Below are 18,118 nucleotides of genomic sequence, written 5' to 3'. Positions count from 1 at the left end.
ATAGACCCATATAAAAACATCACAACCTCATATCTTCCAGGGGAAGTGGTGGGGAGTGGAAGGACTAGCCTGTAAAATCAAAACATTCGCGAGTTACTAATCAATCCAAACCGAACTACAGACAATACTGAAGACTACATACTTCAGCATGCACTTAGAATCCCTTCAAAGGGACTACAGATCCAGACATGAAATTGCAACCATCAATAGGCGTACCCTTCTATTTACCTACAGAAACTACAAAGCCCAGGGTACTGTGCGTCGAAACGCGCCGCTCCGTTCCTTAAACTAGGCGGGGTTCCGAAGCTGCCTGACTGGCTAACTCAGGTGCAAGGCATGTTGGGTATTGTAGTTCTTCGAAAGTGAGGTCGGGCCGCTCCCCGGCTGCCCAGTGCCGGCGGCTAGACTGCGCATGCGTGTCAGTGGCGTTAGCGGCGGACCGGGCTGGCAGTTCCTTCCTCGGAAGGAGAGGTTCTTCTGCCATGGAGTCCTACGATGTAATCGCCAACCAGCCTGTCGTGATCGACAACGTGAGTTGCATCCCCCTAGCAGGGCTTATGCTCTCCTCTCCGAAGGGATCGCTTCCCGTGTTTCAGTCTGGGCTGCCGGTTCTTTGTCACTGGCCCGGCCTGTCAGGCGGGTTCAGCCGCCGCCGCCTCTCTCCTTCCTCGACCTGAAGTCCGCAGATAGGGCGACCAGCTGGCCAGCAACCATGGGATGGAGAACCTTGGGATGGATAAAGGGAAGGGTTATAGTCCTAGCAGGGTCCTTGGGCCCTTGACTCGAGGGGCCTTAACCGCTCTGAGCCCCCGGCGCCCGCCCCTCCCCAGTTTTCGGTAACCCTATTGGCTGCTCTGGCTGTCCATCTTGACCGCTGACCCCGCCTCTGGGCCTTGCCGGATGAGGGCAGCCTTCTGCAGTGATTGGCTCGCGCCCCTGCCGTTCTTCCGGGCCGCCATAGTGTTTCCCCTCTCTAAGGGCGGTGCGGTGCACGAGGGCTGTTGTGATTGGTTTCGGGGACTCCCAGTGGAGGGGGCAGACGGGCTAGGGCCAGCCACCGGGTGGAGAAGGGCTAAGTTTCCTTCGGTCCCTGCCGGCAGGGCGGCTTGGCGGTGTATCTGGGTGGGGTCCGAGAGTGTGATGCCAGAAATGGCCTCAGGATTTCAGTTATTTCTGTGATTATAAATTACAGCGTTAGTAAAGGCCGAGAAGAAAGGAGAATGACAAAGCAAGCAGGGAGGTACCTTCCTCTTTGGAACGCCTAGTTGCTGGGGGTAAAAATTACTAAACATAATACTTGCCAGGCGCTCCAGCGCTTACACGGGGGGTTTGCATACATTCCAATTGGATCTTCACAAAAACCGGGTGAATAATTAAGGCAGGAATTTTGATCCTCGTTTTACAAATGAGAAAACTGAAGCGCAAAAAGGTAAAGTGAGCCCAAGGTCGCACATTAATCCAGTGCTTTATCCGTTATTCATCCTGATAGTACCCACGCAAATGCATCCATAGTCACAAATGGAAAGAATCTAAATATAGCTCTTATTTTTGGCGGAAGGAGGCAGTTATTAAAAAAGTGGATGTCTGACTTCCATTCAAAGGTTTGGTCCAACGGAGATTGGTTGCTACCTTTCTAGTCCCCTCTGAGTCCCTCTACTAAGTCAGAATTGCGAATTCCCTCTTGTCTTAAGCTGACTCAGATTCGGTCTCTTGATTCAGTCCTTGGGACCGTTGGCACTTGCAAGGTCCTTTCGTCTGCACCATCTTATTCAAGCTTCAACACTGATAGGTAGATAGGACTCGAAATATACAGAAAAAATGAGACGTGGAGAGGTTAAATAACAGTATTCAAACCACCTGGCTTATGAATTGAAGAGCCAAGACTCAATTTGAGATTGAGTTCTTAATTCCTCACTTTTTCCAAGGAAAGGTGCTTCTTTGGCTAACTTCCCTTCTCTCCTGGAATAAGGTTGAGCTCAGTGAGACACCTTATATTGGGGAGGATTTGGTCGGCGGGCAGGGTGGGGAGGGTCGCGGATCTCCTTTAGGCTATTGAATCCGGGTGGGAAAAGATGCTTGGTAGTCCTTCACTTTTCCTTAGTCTCTCGTTCCCCAGTTCACTCCACACATACAGTATCTAGGGCCTGGCACCACTAGGTGCACATTGAATTTTTAATTTTTATGGGTGGGGGGGATAAATGGCTGAAAAATCTCTATGACAGTAATAAAGATGTCCCTAAATAAAAAAAGGATGGGAGGAAGGACTAGTTACTGAATGAGGTTGAGCAGGATTCTTTGTTCTTGATGTTAAATTTCAGAGAACACTACTATTTCTATCTTCAGCCAGTTTGTGTATGCTTCATGTGCCTTTTTCTTGGTTTTAAGAAGAAAGAAAAATAGAAATTAGCAATTTCCTGTTTTCATCAGCAGTGCAAAAGGAGCAGTCTGTCCATCCCACCAGACCTTTTGCTTCTAGAATTGTTGGGCAGCAGTGCTGTCTCCAACAATTTTCTTTATGTCACTTACGCAAATGCTTCTTAGTTCCTTCTTTCTCATTCTTGATAGTGTATTTGAAATGCTTCAAAGCAGCAGTACCTTTGCAGTTTGAATACTTAAGGAATAGACTTGTTTTTTCTCTGGGAAAACATTTCCTTTATTATGCCAGCAATCCCACCAAAAGGTTAAGTAGGAGAAACGCAAATAATTTTTCCACTAGAATTTACTATCTGCCTGTAAATCATTTAAAATAGTTGAGCCAGCTTTTTTTTTTTTTTTTTGAGCCAGCTTTATATTATGAGAATAACGTGTCTCTAGCAGATTTAACAGCTCCATAGCTTATCATGCTGCCACAATTTTATTTCTGGGCTAAGGAGAGTGTAATTAAAAGACAGAAAAACAAAGAAAGCAAGGAAAAGAGAGAACAGCCCCGTTATCAGTTCACAGCCTTTCCTAGTCTTTTTTTTTTCTTTCCTAGTCTTAAGACAATTGACCACCCCTTTCATAGAATTCTGGGACCAAACCAATTCATCAGAATTTAATGAAGAAGATGGAAGGGTGTGTGTATGCATATGTGCATATGCGATTTAATGACAACAACAACAACAAAAAGTGATGAGTATTTTAAAAAACTAAGCATGTTGTTTTTCCCAAAGTCATATTACAGATAGTAGTACAAGAATGAGAAGGGCCACTCTCAGGACTACAACACTTTTATTGGAATACTATATTTATTCTGAAGCTCAGATCTTTGGGAGGATCTCGAAGATTAAATACTTCCATAAAATGAATCAACATTATAGTCAATCTTAAAATTGTCTTTTCTGGCTAGACTATGTGGGCCTAAATGCAGGAGTAATATGAGATCTCTACAAGTTTTTCAAGCTAAGAGTTTTACTGTCTTGGGGGGGTCATTATGCTTCTTTGGCCCCCTTTTTGAAAAGTGAGATTCTTTAAACACACGGAAAAGTTCAGAGACGTATATAACAAGCACCTATGTAGCATGTGTCCTCCATCTTGATTTAATAAATGTTGTCATTTGCCAAATTTGCTTCAGATTTTTTTAGGACATAAAACATTACAGATATAACGAAGCCTCTTTGTACCCATCCATAATCCCATCCTTTCTTTCTGGTCCATACATAACCCCGGAAGCAAACCTCATTGTAAAATTAATGTGCTCCTTTCTTTCTGATTTTATGGACACATGTATTTTATAATGTGTGTGTGTATAGTATTTATGTTTTGAATTTTTACTTAGCTGCTATCATCTTATTTGCTAGCTCTCCTTATTCTGGTGGTGGTGGTGGTTTAGTTGCTAAATCATGTCTGACTCTTTGTGACCCCCATGGACTGTAGCCTGCCAGGCTCCTCTGTCCATGTTCTTTTCCAGGCAAGAATACTGGAGGGGTTGCCATGCCCTTCTCCAGGCGATCTTCCAGATTCAGGGACTGAACCCACAGCTCCTGCACTGGTATCCTGATTCTTAACTGCTGAGCCACCAGGGAAGCCCTTCCTTAATGTAAAAAATTTCAAATATAAACAAAAGGAGGGGAAATGTTATAACAAATATCCATATATCCATCATCTAACTGTAACAGTTATCAACTCTTGACTAATCTTTTTAGCAACATACCCACCCACTTCCCTCTTGCACAAACTTTTAAAAACATAACCAATATACTATTATCAAAGCTAATAAAATTAACAGTAATTCCTTAATATCATCAAATATCTAGTCAGTGTCAAATTTCGCTGATTTTCTCTTTCTAACAGTTTGTCATCAGCTCTTAAGATCTGTTGATTCACTTAAGTTTAATGGACACTAGAATTTAGCTGAGAAAATGAAGTCAGTGTATTTATTTAACACCATCACTTGTGGTATGACTTTCAGCCTGTTGGTTGCACAACTGCAGTGAGAATCCTCCCTAGTTTGGTGGAGAGAGGGAAGAGAAGGTAGCTTATAGATTACACTCAATTACGTGTATTTTGAGAGCCGTGGCTGTGCTTCACAAGGTGGAAAGAATGTCTAGAATAGGGGTCTCAAACTCAATGCCTGGGGAGGCCAAGCAGATACATTAAAAAGGCGGAGGAGGGGCAGGGGGATGAGGAGAAGGTAGTCTTAATAAGTGAGAAATCTGAAAGGTGCATTGAGCATGCTTGACCAAAGGGTCAGCTGCTTCTTATTTCCAGCAGGTTGTCCCCATGCAGGCTCAGTGTTACCAGATTTTCTCATTTTTCAAGGGAAATCAGAAGTGTTAATTAAAAAAAGAAGAAGAAGAAGTGTTAATTTCATATGCAATCTCTAGTGTTTTTTAATTTTTAATTTTTTTTTTTTGGCCACACCAGGTGGCATGTGGGATCTTAGGTCCCTGACCAGGGATCGACCCCTCGCCCCCTATGTTGGAACCATGGAGTCTTAACCACTGGGCCACCAGGGAAGTCCTGCAATCTCTAATTTTTAACTGTTGGAAGTCAATGTAAAAGTAGTTTGTGATCTGTGGAGATAGAAAGTACGTTAGTGGTTGTCTAGGGTGGGGGTTAGTAAGGATGGAGAATGGCTGCTAATGGGTACAGGGTTTCTTGGGGGGATGCTGAAAAGTTCTAAAATTAGGTTGTAGTGATGATTGTTCAGCTCTGTAAATGTGCTAAGAACCATTAGATTATGCACCATTTAAAAAAGCTCATTACCCGTTTAAGGGTAAATTGTGTGGTATGTGAATTTTATCTCAATAAAGTTGTTTTTTAAAAACTACTTTGTGGACCAAACAAAATATGTCTTTGGGCCAGAATGGGCTACCAGTGTCCTAGAATCTGAGGCTCCACCTCGCAGTGTTAAACGGCAGGCAACTAGCCTTCTTCCCAGCATGTTAAGAATAATCAGTGCTTAGGGTAAAGTTGCCCAAGCCACTGGGTCAATAGCCAGCAGGTACTACAAGAACCATGCTGAGGAATTTGCTGTTTGTTTGCCTGCATCAGAAGGAGAATGGTCAGAGTTGGCTGGCAGCAGACTTGAGTTCCAAAAATCAAATATTTAATGCGATTACTTTTTCAAATGTAGGCATTTGTTTCAAACAAAGCATTTGTTTACTTGGTTTTGACAGAGTGAATAACAAAGAGTGGCAGCTCATTTGCCAAGTATATAGTTCCTAGTTACAAATACTGTTAAATTGACATGACCCCTTTGTATGCTCTCTTGGTATGGCTTGAGCAAAATAAAGGCAACTCAGCCACTTCCCCTGTCCCCACCCATTTTTCACCTGACACTTGGCCTGCCAGGCCAGCTCATGGGGCTGCAGGGACAAGCTGGGTCTGGTTCTACCTTGTGTATCATTCCCAAGACTGTCTTCATCTTCCCTGTACCACCTCTGCCTGGGGCTTCTGGCATTCCAGCTGCTCATTCAGGTTCCATACTTTCGGCTTCATCTGCCAATCATTTGAGCTTGGTTTTCATTTTAGTTAGCCAGCATCTAGACAAGTAGCCTGCAAATGTCATACTGCTGATATACAAAGTCTCTGACCTCAAGGAATTTGCACTGAAAAGAGACCAAAAGTGTAAACCGTAAATTAGAATAGAAAGCAGAATGAAATTCATGCTACCTAGTGAACGAGGTAGTGGTGATAGGTAATGGGAAGAGGATAACAAATTCCAACTGGAGATTATCCTTCAGGAGGAAGGCAGTGATATTTGAACTGGACCTGTTATATTCTTGCTGGGAAGGACAGGGAGAAAGAAAATAATCTAATGTCTTAATCTGCCTTGTCACTCAAACTCTAGCCCTCTTGTCAGTAAACTCAAAATCAAATCTCCAGGAAAATCATCTCTTAGAAATATCTTGGAGAATCGCTGGTGGTCCATTGGCTAAGACTCCATACTCCCAAGGCAAGGGGATTGGGTTCAATTCCTGGTTGGGGAACTAGATCCCACATGCCACAACTGAAAGATTTCACATGCTGCAGCTAAGACCTGGTGCAGCCAAATAAATATTAAAGGGAAAAAAAAAGTATCAGTCTCGTCCAAAAAAAAAATCTAGAGTCTAAAGCACAGATTTCATCTTTACTTTTCTCGTTTTCAACTCCTGCCAGGAGATCCAATTAGTCTGTTAGCGTCACCACACCCAGATGAAGGCAATGGGCAATTATCGGAAGCCTGAGCTAACGAGTTCCCCAAATTCTCTTGTACGATGTTCTTCTCACTAGCTGCGCCACTGTCCCCAAGCCCTTGGGTTTGCAGTAGGATAGTCCTCCCTCCTTCCCAGTCTTTCAGCTCAGTTTACAGCTGTACCTTTTCCAGGCTCCTTGCTGTTCTGCCCAGACCGATGAGTTTGCACATTGTCTCCTGTTTTTTCTGTTGGCAGAAGTTCCTGCTGTCTTAGAGAACTGGCTTGCCCTGCTCTCCCCCAACACCTCTTTCCCTGTCCTTCAACCACTTCTAACCTCCTCCCTCCTCCCTCGCTAGGATCAGTCACCTACCCCCTCACATTGCTCTTATAAAAATGCAGAAATAAAAAAAACAGATGGATCCAGGGGTATTGCTGGGAAGCCTTTGGTACCAAGGTAACCTTGGCTATTTAGCATCTCCTGATGTGTTTAATGCTTGTGTGTTCTGGAAACATTACACTGCACCGCAGGAGAAGTTGTCGACAGGCAGCAGGAGACGGCTTGCTGCACTTGGAGCCGCAACTGTGTTGGGGATAGAAGGACAAGGGTACCCGGTGTAGTGGTAGAAGAATTAAGAAGGAAGAGAACAGGGTGATCTGCAGGCAGCATCAAGCCTCAACATCTGTCTTGCATGGAGTTGATGTCCAGAATCAATGTTTACTTTGGCTGGGCCCAAGTGGTACCAGATGATGGTGGGAGACGGCAGATTCTTTTCAGAGTGCTTAAGGGCTCTTCTGCTCTTTACCCTCAAGAGACCAATGAGTACAGCAAAGCAAATGAGTACAGTGAAAAAGCAAAACAAAAACAACAACAACAACAAAAAAGGCAAAACAACTACTACAACCACCCCACAAATCATTGCAGTCTGCCCCTGCAGTCAGAACCAGACGGCATATGTCATATGGGAGTTAGCTTCAAGTATGGCAGTGCTCTCAAGGTGTGTCTGTCATAGAGGCCCTGGAGAGCAGGGACAGTTCAGGTCTGAGCTGGGAAGGTAGCTTAGATGAGCACTCCTTGATGGTTTAGCAGAATTGTGCGCCCTTCCCACCTTGGTTGTGTTCCTAAACTCGGCCGCTTTGTGCTTCTAGGTACTTTCCTCTTCTGTCCTCAAGCCTTTTCCTTTTCTTCCCTTTATTAATACTATTTTTAATTCCAAAAGTAAACATGTTCAATGTAGAAAAGACAAAGAATACATAAAAATCAAATAGAGTGTGCAGTAGAAATTCCCCTCACCATTCCCAGCCCCAGTGCCCTCCCTTTGGCATGCATTCACGGTACAAATCCTTATATGAGTGGATATATTATACATAAATATAAGGTCCTTTCTCTTTCTAAAATAAAGGTGGAACCATATTATACATACTGTGTGATATGAATCTCTTCTTGTTTGTGTGATAGTCTGACTTCTCTTTCTCTCCTCAGGGATCCGGTGTGATTAAAGCTGGTTTTGCTGGTGATCAGATCCCCAAATACTGCTTCCCAAACTAGTAAGTCATTCTGTAGCTTAGTCAGAAGCTTGTAAGGCTAGTCAGTTTTGTTATGATGTCAGCCCTCCATCTTTTAGGGGGACAGGATCTCTCATTTAGGTCAGCCTTGGTACTCAAAACAACAACAAGCAAGGGACAAGAGCTGGCTTTTGGAGTAAGCAAACTGTTGCCTGCATGGTACAATTGAGGGGCAGTTGTTTTTTTATTTGCCAAAAATGTTATCATTGGTGACTTACTGCTTTGGATGACATTCTCATAATGGAGTCCTCTTCTTAAAATTCTCCTGTCACTCAGAATGGAATTTGACATTAAACCATACCTACCATTCTCGGGAGAATGAGTCTTTTTCTCAGCACTTTCTTACCAAGGCAGAGATGCTGCGGGCAGGAAAAGGGCACGGGCACCTGGGAGAGGGGTCAAAGCAGCGGAGAAAGGAGGAAGGCCATCTCTCAGTTACAGCATCACAGTTGTCCTTCGTAGAAGGCCTGGGCAGGAGGCTAAGGAGACAAAAACTTTTTGAGTTAATCACTCTAAATGAACTCTTGTTTCCTTGTCTCTCTTGATCTGTACATACAGAAGAGAAGAACTAGGGATATTGAATCCTCCCGAATTTGATAACTTATAAATATAATAAACATATGAAATAGTATACTAATGCATAAATACAAAAAAAATGTTCATTATAGAAATTTTGGGAAGTGCATTCCTCAGTGACAGTCACAGTAGAATTGAGTGTATTTCTTCCCATCCAGGTATATGCGTTAGTACATCTTTCCTGTGTTCTGTCGTGTGTTATGTCACGAAATGAGAAGTGATAGTCTTCCCCACTCTCTTTTGTAGTGTGGGCAGACCCAAGCATGTTCGTGTCATGGCAGGCGCCCTCGAAGGTGACATCTTCATTGGCCCCAAAGCCGAGGTAATCCCATGTCCTACTGAAGAATCCTCAAGCCAGCAGGGGACCTTCACTGTTCCCCATGCAGGCAGTATCCGACAGAGGGACATGAGTAAAAGAAACAATTTCCTCTTGAACTCTCCCCTTTCACTCTCTCATTCTAAAGAGAATAAACCTAACTGGTTTATTTCTCCCAGGAACAGCCTCTGGTTTTGGAGAGGAAATATCTGGAACCCCACTTTGGGAAACAGAGACCAGTCCAGAAAAAAGGGCTTTTGCCTTCCTTCTATCACTATGTTGCCAATGATCAAATTGACTGGCTTGGTTATTTTTTGGCAAAAGTGATTGAGGGGAGATCCTGGCTGGGGTACCCTGGGGATAAGTTAATTAGCACAGTTTGGCAGAGCCCTCGGGCAGCTTCTAGAAGCAGAACAACAGAATCTTTGTTGCCAACCTTGGTTGCAGATGCCAGGAGATTGTGTCCTGGGACCAGACAATGAGGATGATGCCACCCAGGGGCCCACGGAAAGGCAGAAGCCCTCTGCTTTGCCAGCTGCTTGGGCATTGAGCACAGTTCACAGCATACAGTTTAGTGACTTGGAGGATGGGTGGGTCCATTCTTAGCCAGGGGTGCGGATTGTGGGGTCCACCCAGCAGTCCTGCTGAGAGGCTGGCTGCGGCTGCAAGCACTGCTGTCTGCCCCCAGGAGCACCGAGGGCTCCTCTCCATCCGCTACCCAATGGAGCACGGCATTGTCAAGGACTGGAATGACATGGAGCGCATCTGGCAGTATGTCTACTCTAAGGACCAGCTGCAGACTTTCTCAGAGGAGGTGAGGGTCCTGTGTGTGGGGTGCCATGGGGGCTATGCAGAGCAGACAGAAGCCCTACCCTAGAGATGAGGCAGATGACAACGATAACTGCCTTGAGTGTTTGTGTCTTATGTTCTAGGCATCAGGCATATGCTTTTCAGACATGTTTGCATTTAATCTTCACAGCATCCCTATGAGGCACAGGTAGTATTATTATCTCCCTTTTACAAACAAGGGAACAGAAGTTCAGAGAGGCCAGGTGGTATTTCCGCAACCACCCAGTGAAGAGTGGTAGAGCTGGGTGGGGTTCCAACCCACGCCTTTCAGACTTCAGAGCTATATATACTCTTTAGTTTTTTTTTTTTTCCCCATTTATTTTTACTAGTTGGAGGCTAATTACTTTACAATATTGTAGTGGTTTTTGCCATACATTGACATGAATCAGCCATGGATTTACAGGTGTTCCCCTTCCTGATCCCCCCTCCCGCTTCCCTCTCCATCCCATCCCTCTGGGTCTTCCCAGTACACCAGCCCTCAGCACTTGTCTCATGCATCCAATCTGGGCTGGTGATCTCTTTCATCCTTGATAGTATACTTGTTTCAATGCTATTCTCTCAGAACATCCCACCCTCACCTTCTCCCATAGAGTCTAAAAGTCTGTTCTGTACATCTTTGTCTCTTTTTCTGTTTTGCATATAGGGTTATTGTTACCATCTTTTTAAATTCCATATATATGCGTTAGTATACTGTATTGGTCTTTATCTTTCTGGCTTACTTCACTCTGTATAATGGGCTCCACTTTCATCCATCTCATTAGAACTGATTCAAATGAATTCTTTTTAATGGCTGAGTAATATTCCATAGTGTATATATACCACAGCTTCCTTATCCATTCGTCTGCTGATGGGCATCTAGGTTGCTTCCATGTCCTGGCTATTATAAACAGTGCTGCGATGAACATGGGGGGGGACTTTAGTTTCTAAGGAAGGAACTCTCAACTCAGAAACACAAAGGAAGGTGCTGACTAGGCTTATCAGAATTTGCAAGAGAGGGATATATTCTGTTTTTTAATAGTATAATCAATAATGATATTTAATTTTCTATTTTGAAAAAAAAATTTAAGGATTACTTTTATCACAGTAATTTCAAATTTAGAGTTTAGCAAAACTTTGATACCTGGAGCTATCCAGAAGGTACAAGGGCCTATATAAGAATCTTGGAGGATAAGAGGGTAGTAGAAGGTGAGGATAGAATGACACTTTAAAGGGGGTATGAATTTGGAAAGTTGAGAAACTGGCTTGGGTGGTGGTAAGTGACCAGCCCACCAGCCCTCTTTTAGAGAGAGGCTGACAAAGTCCGTGTGGGCTCTCCAGCCAGCCATGCAGTCCTAATGAGGGCTGGGAATCTGTCCTCACCCTAATTGCTGTCCGGGCATCTTTCACCAGCATCCTGTGCTCCTGACAGAGGCGCCTTTAAATCCACGGAAAAACCGGGAACGAGCTGCTGAAGTTTTCTTCGAGACCTTCAATGTGCCAGCCCTTTTCATCTCCATGCAAGCTGTGCTCAGCCTGTGAGTAACAGCTGGCTGGCGAGCCTGGCCCCTGGGGGGAAGCAGTCCTTTGGCAGAATCAAGGCTGGCCCTGCTGTGGGTTGGTGCAGAGCTCCCTAAGCACCCCTGCCAGGGACGGTAATGGATGGTGGGAAAGGGAGCATCTTCCAGTCTCGGCCCTCCCTCCTGGTCTGGTGCCAAAGGCTCTCCGCTGAGCCTGCTGGGAAGGCCACGTGCTGCAACAGCTCTCCCTGCTGGCCCCTGCAGTGAGTTCAGGTGTTTTTTTCAGGGCCTACTTGAGCCAGGCGCTGTGCAAGGCTGGTGATAGGCTCGTGATGAAAACACCCCTGTCATCCTGTCTGGCTCGCAGCCTGCCTCCCACCAGGGTTAGGTCTATTGCCAAGATCATATATTGGTAGCCTGCAGATGGCATGTTTGACCCCGCTGAAAAATTGTGAGCCAACCTTTAAAAATTGGGACATTTCCTATCAAAATCAAAATTTCTGACTTCTCTGAAAAAAAATGGGAAGATCTGATAATGCTGGGCCTGCATTCCTCTAGAGCAAAAATCAGCAGAAGCTGAAAGAAAATCGCAGCTGCCATTTTAAACAGGGTTTGGAAACCTGACTTCACCACAGCCTTCTCCATTGCCTGTCATCTAACACGAAGGCTGAATGTCAGGTGCTGTTTATGAAACATTATGGGGTTTTCCCCCTCATATCACCATATATGTCTGTACCCTTGTCCTTACCAAGAGAAAAACTTAAGGACAGACCTAGAGGGCCAAAAGCTAGTTGGTTGGTTGATTGGTTTTCCTTCTTTAACATTTTGGCCGCATTGCACAGCATGTGGGATCTTAGTTCTCTGACTAGGGATTGAACCTGGGCCCCCTGCATTGGGAGCAAAGAGTCTTAGCCACTCCACCAGGGAAGTCCCCCAAAGCTAGTTTTTTATGCAAGTGAAAATATTCTTATTTTCTTTCATTCATTCACTTCTCTTTCCTGACCCCTGAGTTTTTCCCTCTTGTCTAGAGAGTAAAAACTGTCCCTCAGGCTGGGTCCCTGAAGCAGTGGAAGGCCAGGCCATCTCCTGCGGTTGGAGGGCCTATTCTTCTGGAGAGGCTCGGCTCCTTTCCTGCAGATATTCCAGGCTTGCTTCATTGCTCAGGCTGCCTTCATACTCAGTCCAGTCGGAGGCTTCTGGGGAAGGCAGGCCCCAGCTTTAGTTCAGCTGACCTTGAACTCTAGCAAGAAGTGAGAGTCTTCCCAGAGTGAGGAGGCAGGGGTGAGTGATGCTGTGCCCCCTGTGCTTCAGTTATGCCACCGGCAGGACCACGGGTGTGGTGCTGGACTCGGGGGATGGTGTCACCCATGCCGTGCCCATTTACGAGGGCTTTGCCATGCCCCACTCCATCATGCGCATCGACATCGCTGGCCGAGACGTCTCTCGCTTTCTTCGCCTCTACCTGCGCAAGGAGGGCTATGATTTCCACTCATCCTCCGAGTTTGAGATTGTCAAGGCCATAAAAGAAGTGAGTGCTGCCCCCATGGGCCCAGGGCTGGGAGAGGGGACGGGAACAGCAGCCAGGACCTCCGTGACCTAGAGTGAAGAGTGGCTAAACTCCTGCCCTGGAGATGGGTTTCTGTCCTTCCCGACCAGGCCTCCTGGCGGCCCCGTGATCTCCAGCCAGTCCCCTCACCCTGAGGGATTGACCCTCCAAAGTGCTGCCATCTTGTGGGCCAAAGGGAGCTGCCTGTATTTCCTAAGCTGAGTGATAAGCATGCCCGTGCTCATTGTTTTTATACATCATATACAGATTACACATGTTCTTTTACCCCCTTGAAGAAGTCAGACTGCTTTTTTTTTCTTTAAGTAAAATGAATCCTCCGCATCATCTACGGCTCCAGGGAGACCTCTGAGCTGGGTAGGCAGGGCCCAGAACCATACAAGTAGTAGGAAAAAGACACCTGAGTCTGAACTAAGATTAGGGTGTGGTCTCAGACTCAAATCCAGAAAGCTGAGTTGCCACACTTGGCCCCCAGGAAGGTGGACAGGTGGGGGCACATATCCTAAGAAGGGGCGGGGGGGGTTGGGTCAGCTTCACTGGGTGGCACTTAGGATATGCAGCTCTAATAATCTTTAGGACAGTCACTGCAATGGATGGGGACTTGGATCGGGTAGGCACCAGCTTTCCAGCCAACCTGACTTGTGTTTGGTTCTCCAGAGAGCCTGCTACCTGTCCATAAACCCCCAGAAGGATGAGACACTAGAGACGGAGAAGGCGCAATACTACCTGCCTGACGGCAGCACCATTGAGGTAGGCAGCAGATCTTTCCCCTCAGGTCCCAAAGGTACTGAGCCCAAAGAGAACTCCCCATGGGGAGGCTGGAGTCAGGCGCACCAGTTATTTTACACCCTCTGCCTGGAGCAGTGTAGCTGTTGAGCTGCAGCGTCTCCTGCAGGGTGAGGTGCTAGGGACTTTGCTTCTCCTGTGTGGAGGGGAGGAGGTGTTCTCCTGTGGGATTAGAAGGCTGATGTGTAGTGCTGTCCTTAACCACTCAGGCACAGTATAGAGTGAATTCCAGCCCCCTGGACCTCCACTGATAGGAGGAAATTTCCACAAATGAATGAATCTATCAAGTCTCTTGGCTGGAAAATATCAGAGCTAGGATTAAACACAGGAGCTTCCTCTCTCTAGTTTCCCAGGCATGCTGGTTGTTCCTTTATGTTCCTAGGAGCGCTATCTTTGTTTCTTGCGGCCCGTGACATAGAAAGTCTTCCCTGAGTGTGGCCTTCAGAGCCACCTGGTTACTAAGCCCTGGGCAGAGGGACCTGAGCCTGTGATGCTTGCTCCCCCACCCCGCAGATTGGTCCTTCCCGATTTCGGGCACCTGAGCTGCTGTTCAGGCCGGACCTGATTGGCGAGGAGAGTGAGGGCATCCACGAGGTGCTGGTGTTTGCCATCCAGAAGTCTGACATGGACCTGCGGCGCACACTGTTCTCCAACATCGTCCTCTCAGGCGGCTCCACCCTCTTCAAAGGTTGGGCTTTGGTCTCAGGGCCCTACCCCAGGAAGCTGCCACGTCCTGCTGGGCCCAGGGGATTGACGTGAGATTCTCCCTTCTTGCCTATTCAGGTTTTGGTGACAGGCTATTGAGTGAAGTGAAGAAATTGGCTCCAAAAGACGTGAAGATCAGGGTAGGAGCATGCCAGGGGGTGGGCGAACTGGGCCACCAAGGGTCTGGAACACTGCGTGGCGCGGCCTCCCTTCCTGCTCTGCCCAAGGTTTCCAGGCACCATCAGGTGGCTCCCAGCTTCTGCTGTGCCCCTGAGGCCTACTAGAGCGGGGGACCCATCCTCATGTTGGGTCTTCACCAAACGGGGCAGTTCTGATCCCCAGATGTGGCAGGATGCTAGACATGCAGTCTGTCAGGGAAGCTAACGCTGACAAGAGCTTGGCTTCAGCTGTCCCCTGTGACACGGTCCAGCACCTCAGTGACTGCTGAGAGGAGCTGGCCTGCCTGAGGAAGGAGGGATCCTAAGTGGAGGAGCGTGGTGCCTGCCATGCAATCAGCTCCCCACCAGCCCCCAGCAGAGCTGGATCTTGCCTTCAGATAGCCCCTGCTTCCCTGGGAGCCATAGGTACTTCGGGTTGCCAGAAGCCTGTTTCTCCAGATGAGTGTCAGGCTGACCATGGTACCCCCCAGAGAGGCCACAGGGTCCAGCAGGGACAGAACTTAAAAAGGCTGTTGTGTGAAATATGTCCACTGACTCTCACTGGTGGTGAGACGAGTGTTAGACAGGGAAGGGAGAGGGGAGGACGGCCATCTCAGATTCCTCTTTCCACCCACCCTGGCAGATATCTGCACCGCAAGAGAGACTGTATTCCACATGGATTGGGTGAGTAGCTCTTCTGGGAATAAGAGTGGAACACTCTTATTGCAGAGGTATTGATTACGCCTCACCACCCCAGGCCTTTGAAGAAAAGCCTGGTCTGGTTTGACCCTAGGGGCACTGCCTGGCTCCACAGATACCCACTCCCCATCTCTGACATGATTCCTTTGGATTCCCTCCATGCCAGGGGCTCCATCCTCGCCTCCCTGGATACCTTTAAGAAGATGTGGGTCTCTAAGAAGGAATACGAGGAAGACGGTGCCCGGTCCATCCACAGGAAAACCTTCTAATATTGGGACATCGTCTTCACCTCTCTCTGAAGTTAACTCCACTTTAAAACTCGCTTTCTTGAGTCGGAGTGTTTGCGAGGAACTGCCTGTGTGTATGAATGTGTGTGTGTGGGTATGAATGTGTGCACATATGCGAGTGCCGTGTGGCCCAGGGATCCCAGGATTTCAGGGCCCGGAAAGGACGATGAACTACCCATGATGGCGACGGCCTGAGACCTGGGGTTGACCACTAACTGGCCCCTGACAGGGAAGAGTGCTGGCAGAGGGCCCTGCTCTGTCAGCCGGGCCTTTGGCTGTGTGGGACTGTTTAATACCACAGGGAGACAGAGAGGGAGGTAAACCAACCCCGGGGACACTTGCTGCTGCCCATCTTAGGCTGGGCCGGCCCTACCCCCTCTACCCAGGGTGCCCTGCGGCCTCCCCTTGTTCATCATTCTGCTCTCGATGCCTCTTGATCGTGGACTGAGGCCTGAGTCCAGGGTTGAGTTCTTGTCTGGTCATGTTGCAGTTTGGGTTTAGAAAGCTGGAGAAGTACTCCAGGAGCTTTACTGAGACTTCCCTGTCAGGAGCGGGCAGGATGCCCTCAACTTCACCTGGGGACCAGGACCACACTGGGCATTTGAGGAGGGCAAGGAGCGCTACTTCTGATCAGTGGCGGGCTTACTGCTCCAACCCCCAACCCCATCTGGGGATCTCGGGAGTTTCAGGAGCCTGTTGGCCTCAGGTCCTGTTAACTTGCTTTCCATCCATCCATGGGCAGTGCCATCTTCAGTTTTATTTATTGAAGTGTTTGTTCAGTTAGGGGACTGGAGAGAGGGAGCTCATTGCCCCGCCCACCAGTCACCCTGTTCACACTAATGTTTACAGCGCCTAAGCTTAGCATAGCGTTCAGGGCCCCACCACTCCCTGCCAACATGAACTGACAGTATCCATAGGCCTCAGGACCATTTGAGCTCAGACGCTACATTCAAAGTCACTCCGGCCTCTTTCTTTCTCCCTCTTCCACTTGCTCACTGCCCTGGAATCAACAGGCTGGTTGCTAGTTGGATTTTTCTGAAATAGGAGGTAGAAACCCCATTTGGCAGAGGCTCCTGGCAAAGGAGGGGTGTTGGGGATGCCGCCTCCTTAGGACTGGAGAAAGAGCCGCAGTTAACCAAGCTGCCTTTTCCCATGCTAGCTGACCCCGGGGGACTACCTTGTAGAGGCCAGACAGCCCCCTCTGGCTGACTTGTGCCATTCTTGTCTTTGGACTTGTTTGGTCAGGGAGGGAGGGGCCAGACCAGGCTGCCAGGAACTGATGGGCTCAGGCTCACCTCCTCTGGTCCAGTGGGGCCTGGTGCCTACCCTGGACTGGGCTGGCCTGGCAGGGGTCCAAAGACTCTTCAGCCCAGAAGGTGCAAAGCTGGGGCTAGCAGATGTTCACTGGCACCCTCACCCATGACACCAACACTTGCCCGATCCCAGATTCCAGGCAAGGCAGTATTCTCGACCCCATGCCGTCCAACGACCAAAGGCCCTGCCAGGTGTGGGCCGCAGCAGCAGGTGTGTGTGAAAGCGATGTGGCGACCCGCGGACTGCAGTGTGCTTAACCAGCTCACCTCCCTCCTCTTAGCCCAAGCCTGTCCCCTGCACAGCCTCGCACAAACCATGTTGCCTGGTGGGGCCCAGTGTACTTAAATAAACTCGTTCTAATAGACACATCAGCTGGGCCTCTGTCTACTCAGTGCAGGTGGGAGGAGGGAGGAGCTGTGGGCACTGAGACTGGGCCTAGTCCGTCCTCTAGAGGTCACTGTTGCACCAGCCAGACCTTCACCCAAGTCCCAGCCTGTCAGGTGGATGCAAAGATGCTGTTGACAAAGCCCAAAGACCAGTCAGGAACTGAGAGTCCATGCCCTGTACACATGCCCAAGCCCATGGATGAGACTCCACCTGCAATAAGAGGCCAGCTCTTCACATCTTTAAAGTCAGAAGTTTATTAAAACGCAGTTCCCAGGGTCTATGCGCAGATATTCTGATTAATCACTTCTCCATTTTAAACCTGTATACTTGAGCAGTTAGGGGTGGGAATTGCTAGGCACTTTACAAGTGTTAACCATTTGATTCTCGCAACAGCTGTAAAATGCAAGTATGTTTGTTACTTACTTTACAGATGATGAAATAGAGCCACAGAGAGATTATGTAATTTCTCCCAAATCTGCCCTTTGTTAGCTAGAATTTGAACCTAGGCAATATAGCACTAGACTACATTCTTAACTGTGATGCAGACCTTCAAATAACCATTGGTCTAGGGCAGTGGTTCCCAATTAAGGCCAGTTTGCCTCTCAGGACACATTTGGCAATGTCTGGAGGTGCTTGGTTGTCATGACTGGGGAGAGACGCTACTGACATCTAGTAGGCAGAGACCATCCACAATAAAGAACTCCCCAGCCCCAAATGTCTGTAGAGCCCAGACTGAGAAACGCTGGCCTAAAGCCAAGGTTTCTAGTCCCAGTCACACGGTAAAGAAAAAAAAAAAGTCATCTTTGGAAGATCCCAGCG

General features: G+C 47.6%; 1 protein-coding gene across 1 annotated transcript; it reads left to right on the top strand.

Annotated features, from left to right (window-relative positions):
- Positions 1 to 378: 378 nt before the first annotated feature.
- On the top strand, positions 379 to 17,280 carry ACTR1A (actin related protein 1A). The gene is made up of 11 exons (XM_043925653.1): positions 379 to 530; positions 8,080 to 8,144; positions 8,985 to 9,060; positions 9,743 to 9,868; positions 11,293 to 11,417; positions 12,711 to 12,927; positions 13,621 to 13,713; positions 14,263 to 14,437; positions 14,533 to 14,594; positions 15,256 to 15,296; positions 15,478 to 17,280. The coding sequence occupies exons 1-11, from the start codon at positions 483 to 485 to the stop codon at positions 15,578 to 15,580; spliced, it is 1,131 nt and encodes a 376-aa protein (XP_043781588.1). The 5' UTR covers positions 379 to 482; the 3' UTR covers positions 15,581 to 17,280.
- The last annotated feature ends 838 nt before the right edge of the window (positions 17,281 to 18,118 follow it).

Source organism: Cervus elaphus, chromosome 15, assembly GCF_910594005.1.
Source record: "Cervus elaphus chromosome 15, mCerEla1.1, whole genome shotgun sequence".
NCBI lineage: Eukaryota > Metazoa > Chordata > Mammalia > Artiodactyla > Cervidae > Cervus > Cervus elaphus.
The sequence above is the reverse complement of the archived record's forward strand: the minus strand, read 5'-3'. Positions and strand labels throughout refer to the sequence as shown.

Coding starts and splice junctions, on each gene's coding strand:
- ACTR1A (XM_043925653.1), top strand. CDS start 483: ATGGAGTCCTACGATGTAATCGCCAACCAGCCTGTCGTGATCGACAAC. Junction 9,869..11,292: donor TGCAGACTTTCTCAGAGGAG/GTGAGGGTCCTG, acceptor ATCTTTCACCAG/CATCCTGTGCTCCTGACAGA. Junction 15,297..15,477: donor CTGTATTCCACATGGATTGG/GTGAGTAGCTCT, acceptor CCTCCATGCCAG/GGGCTCCATCCTCGCCTCCC.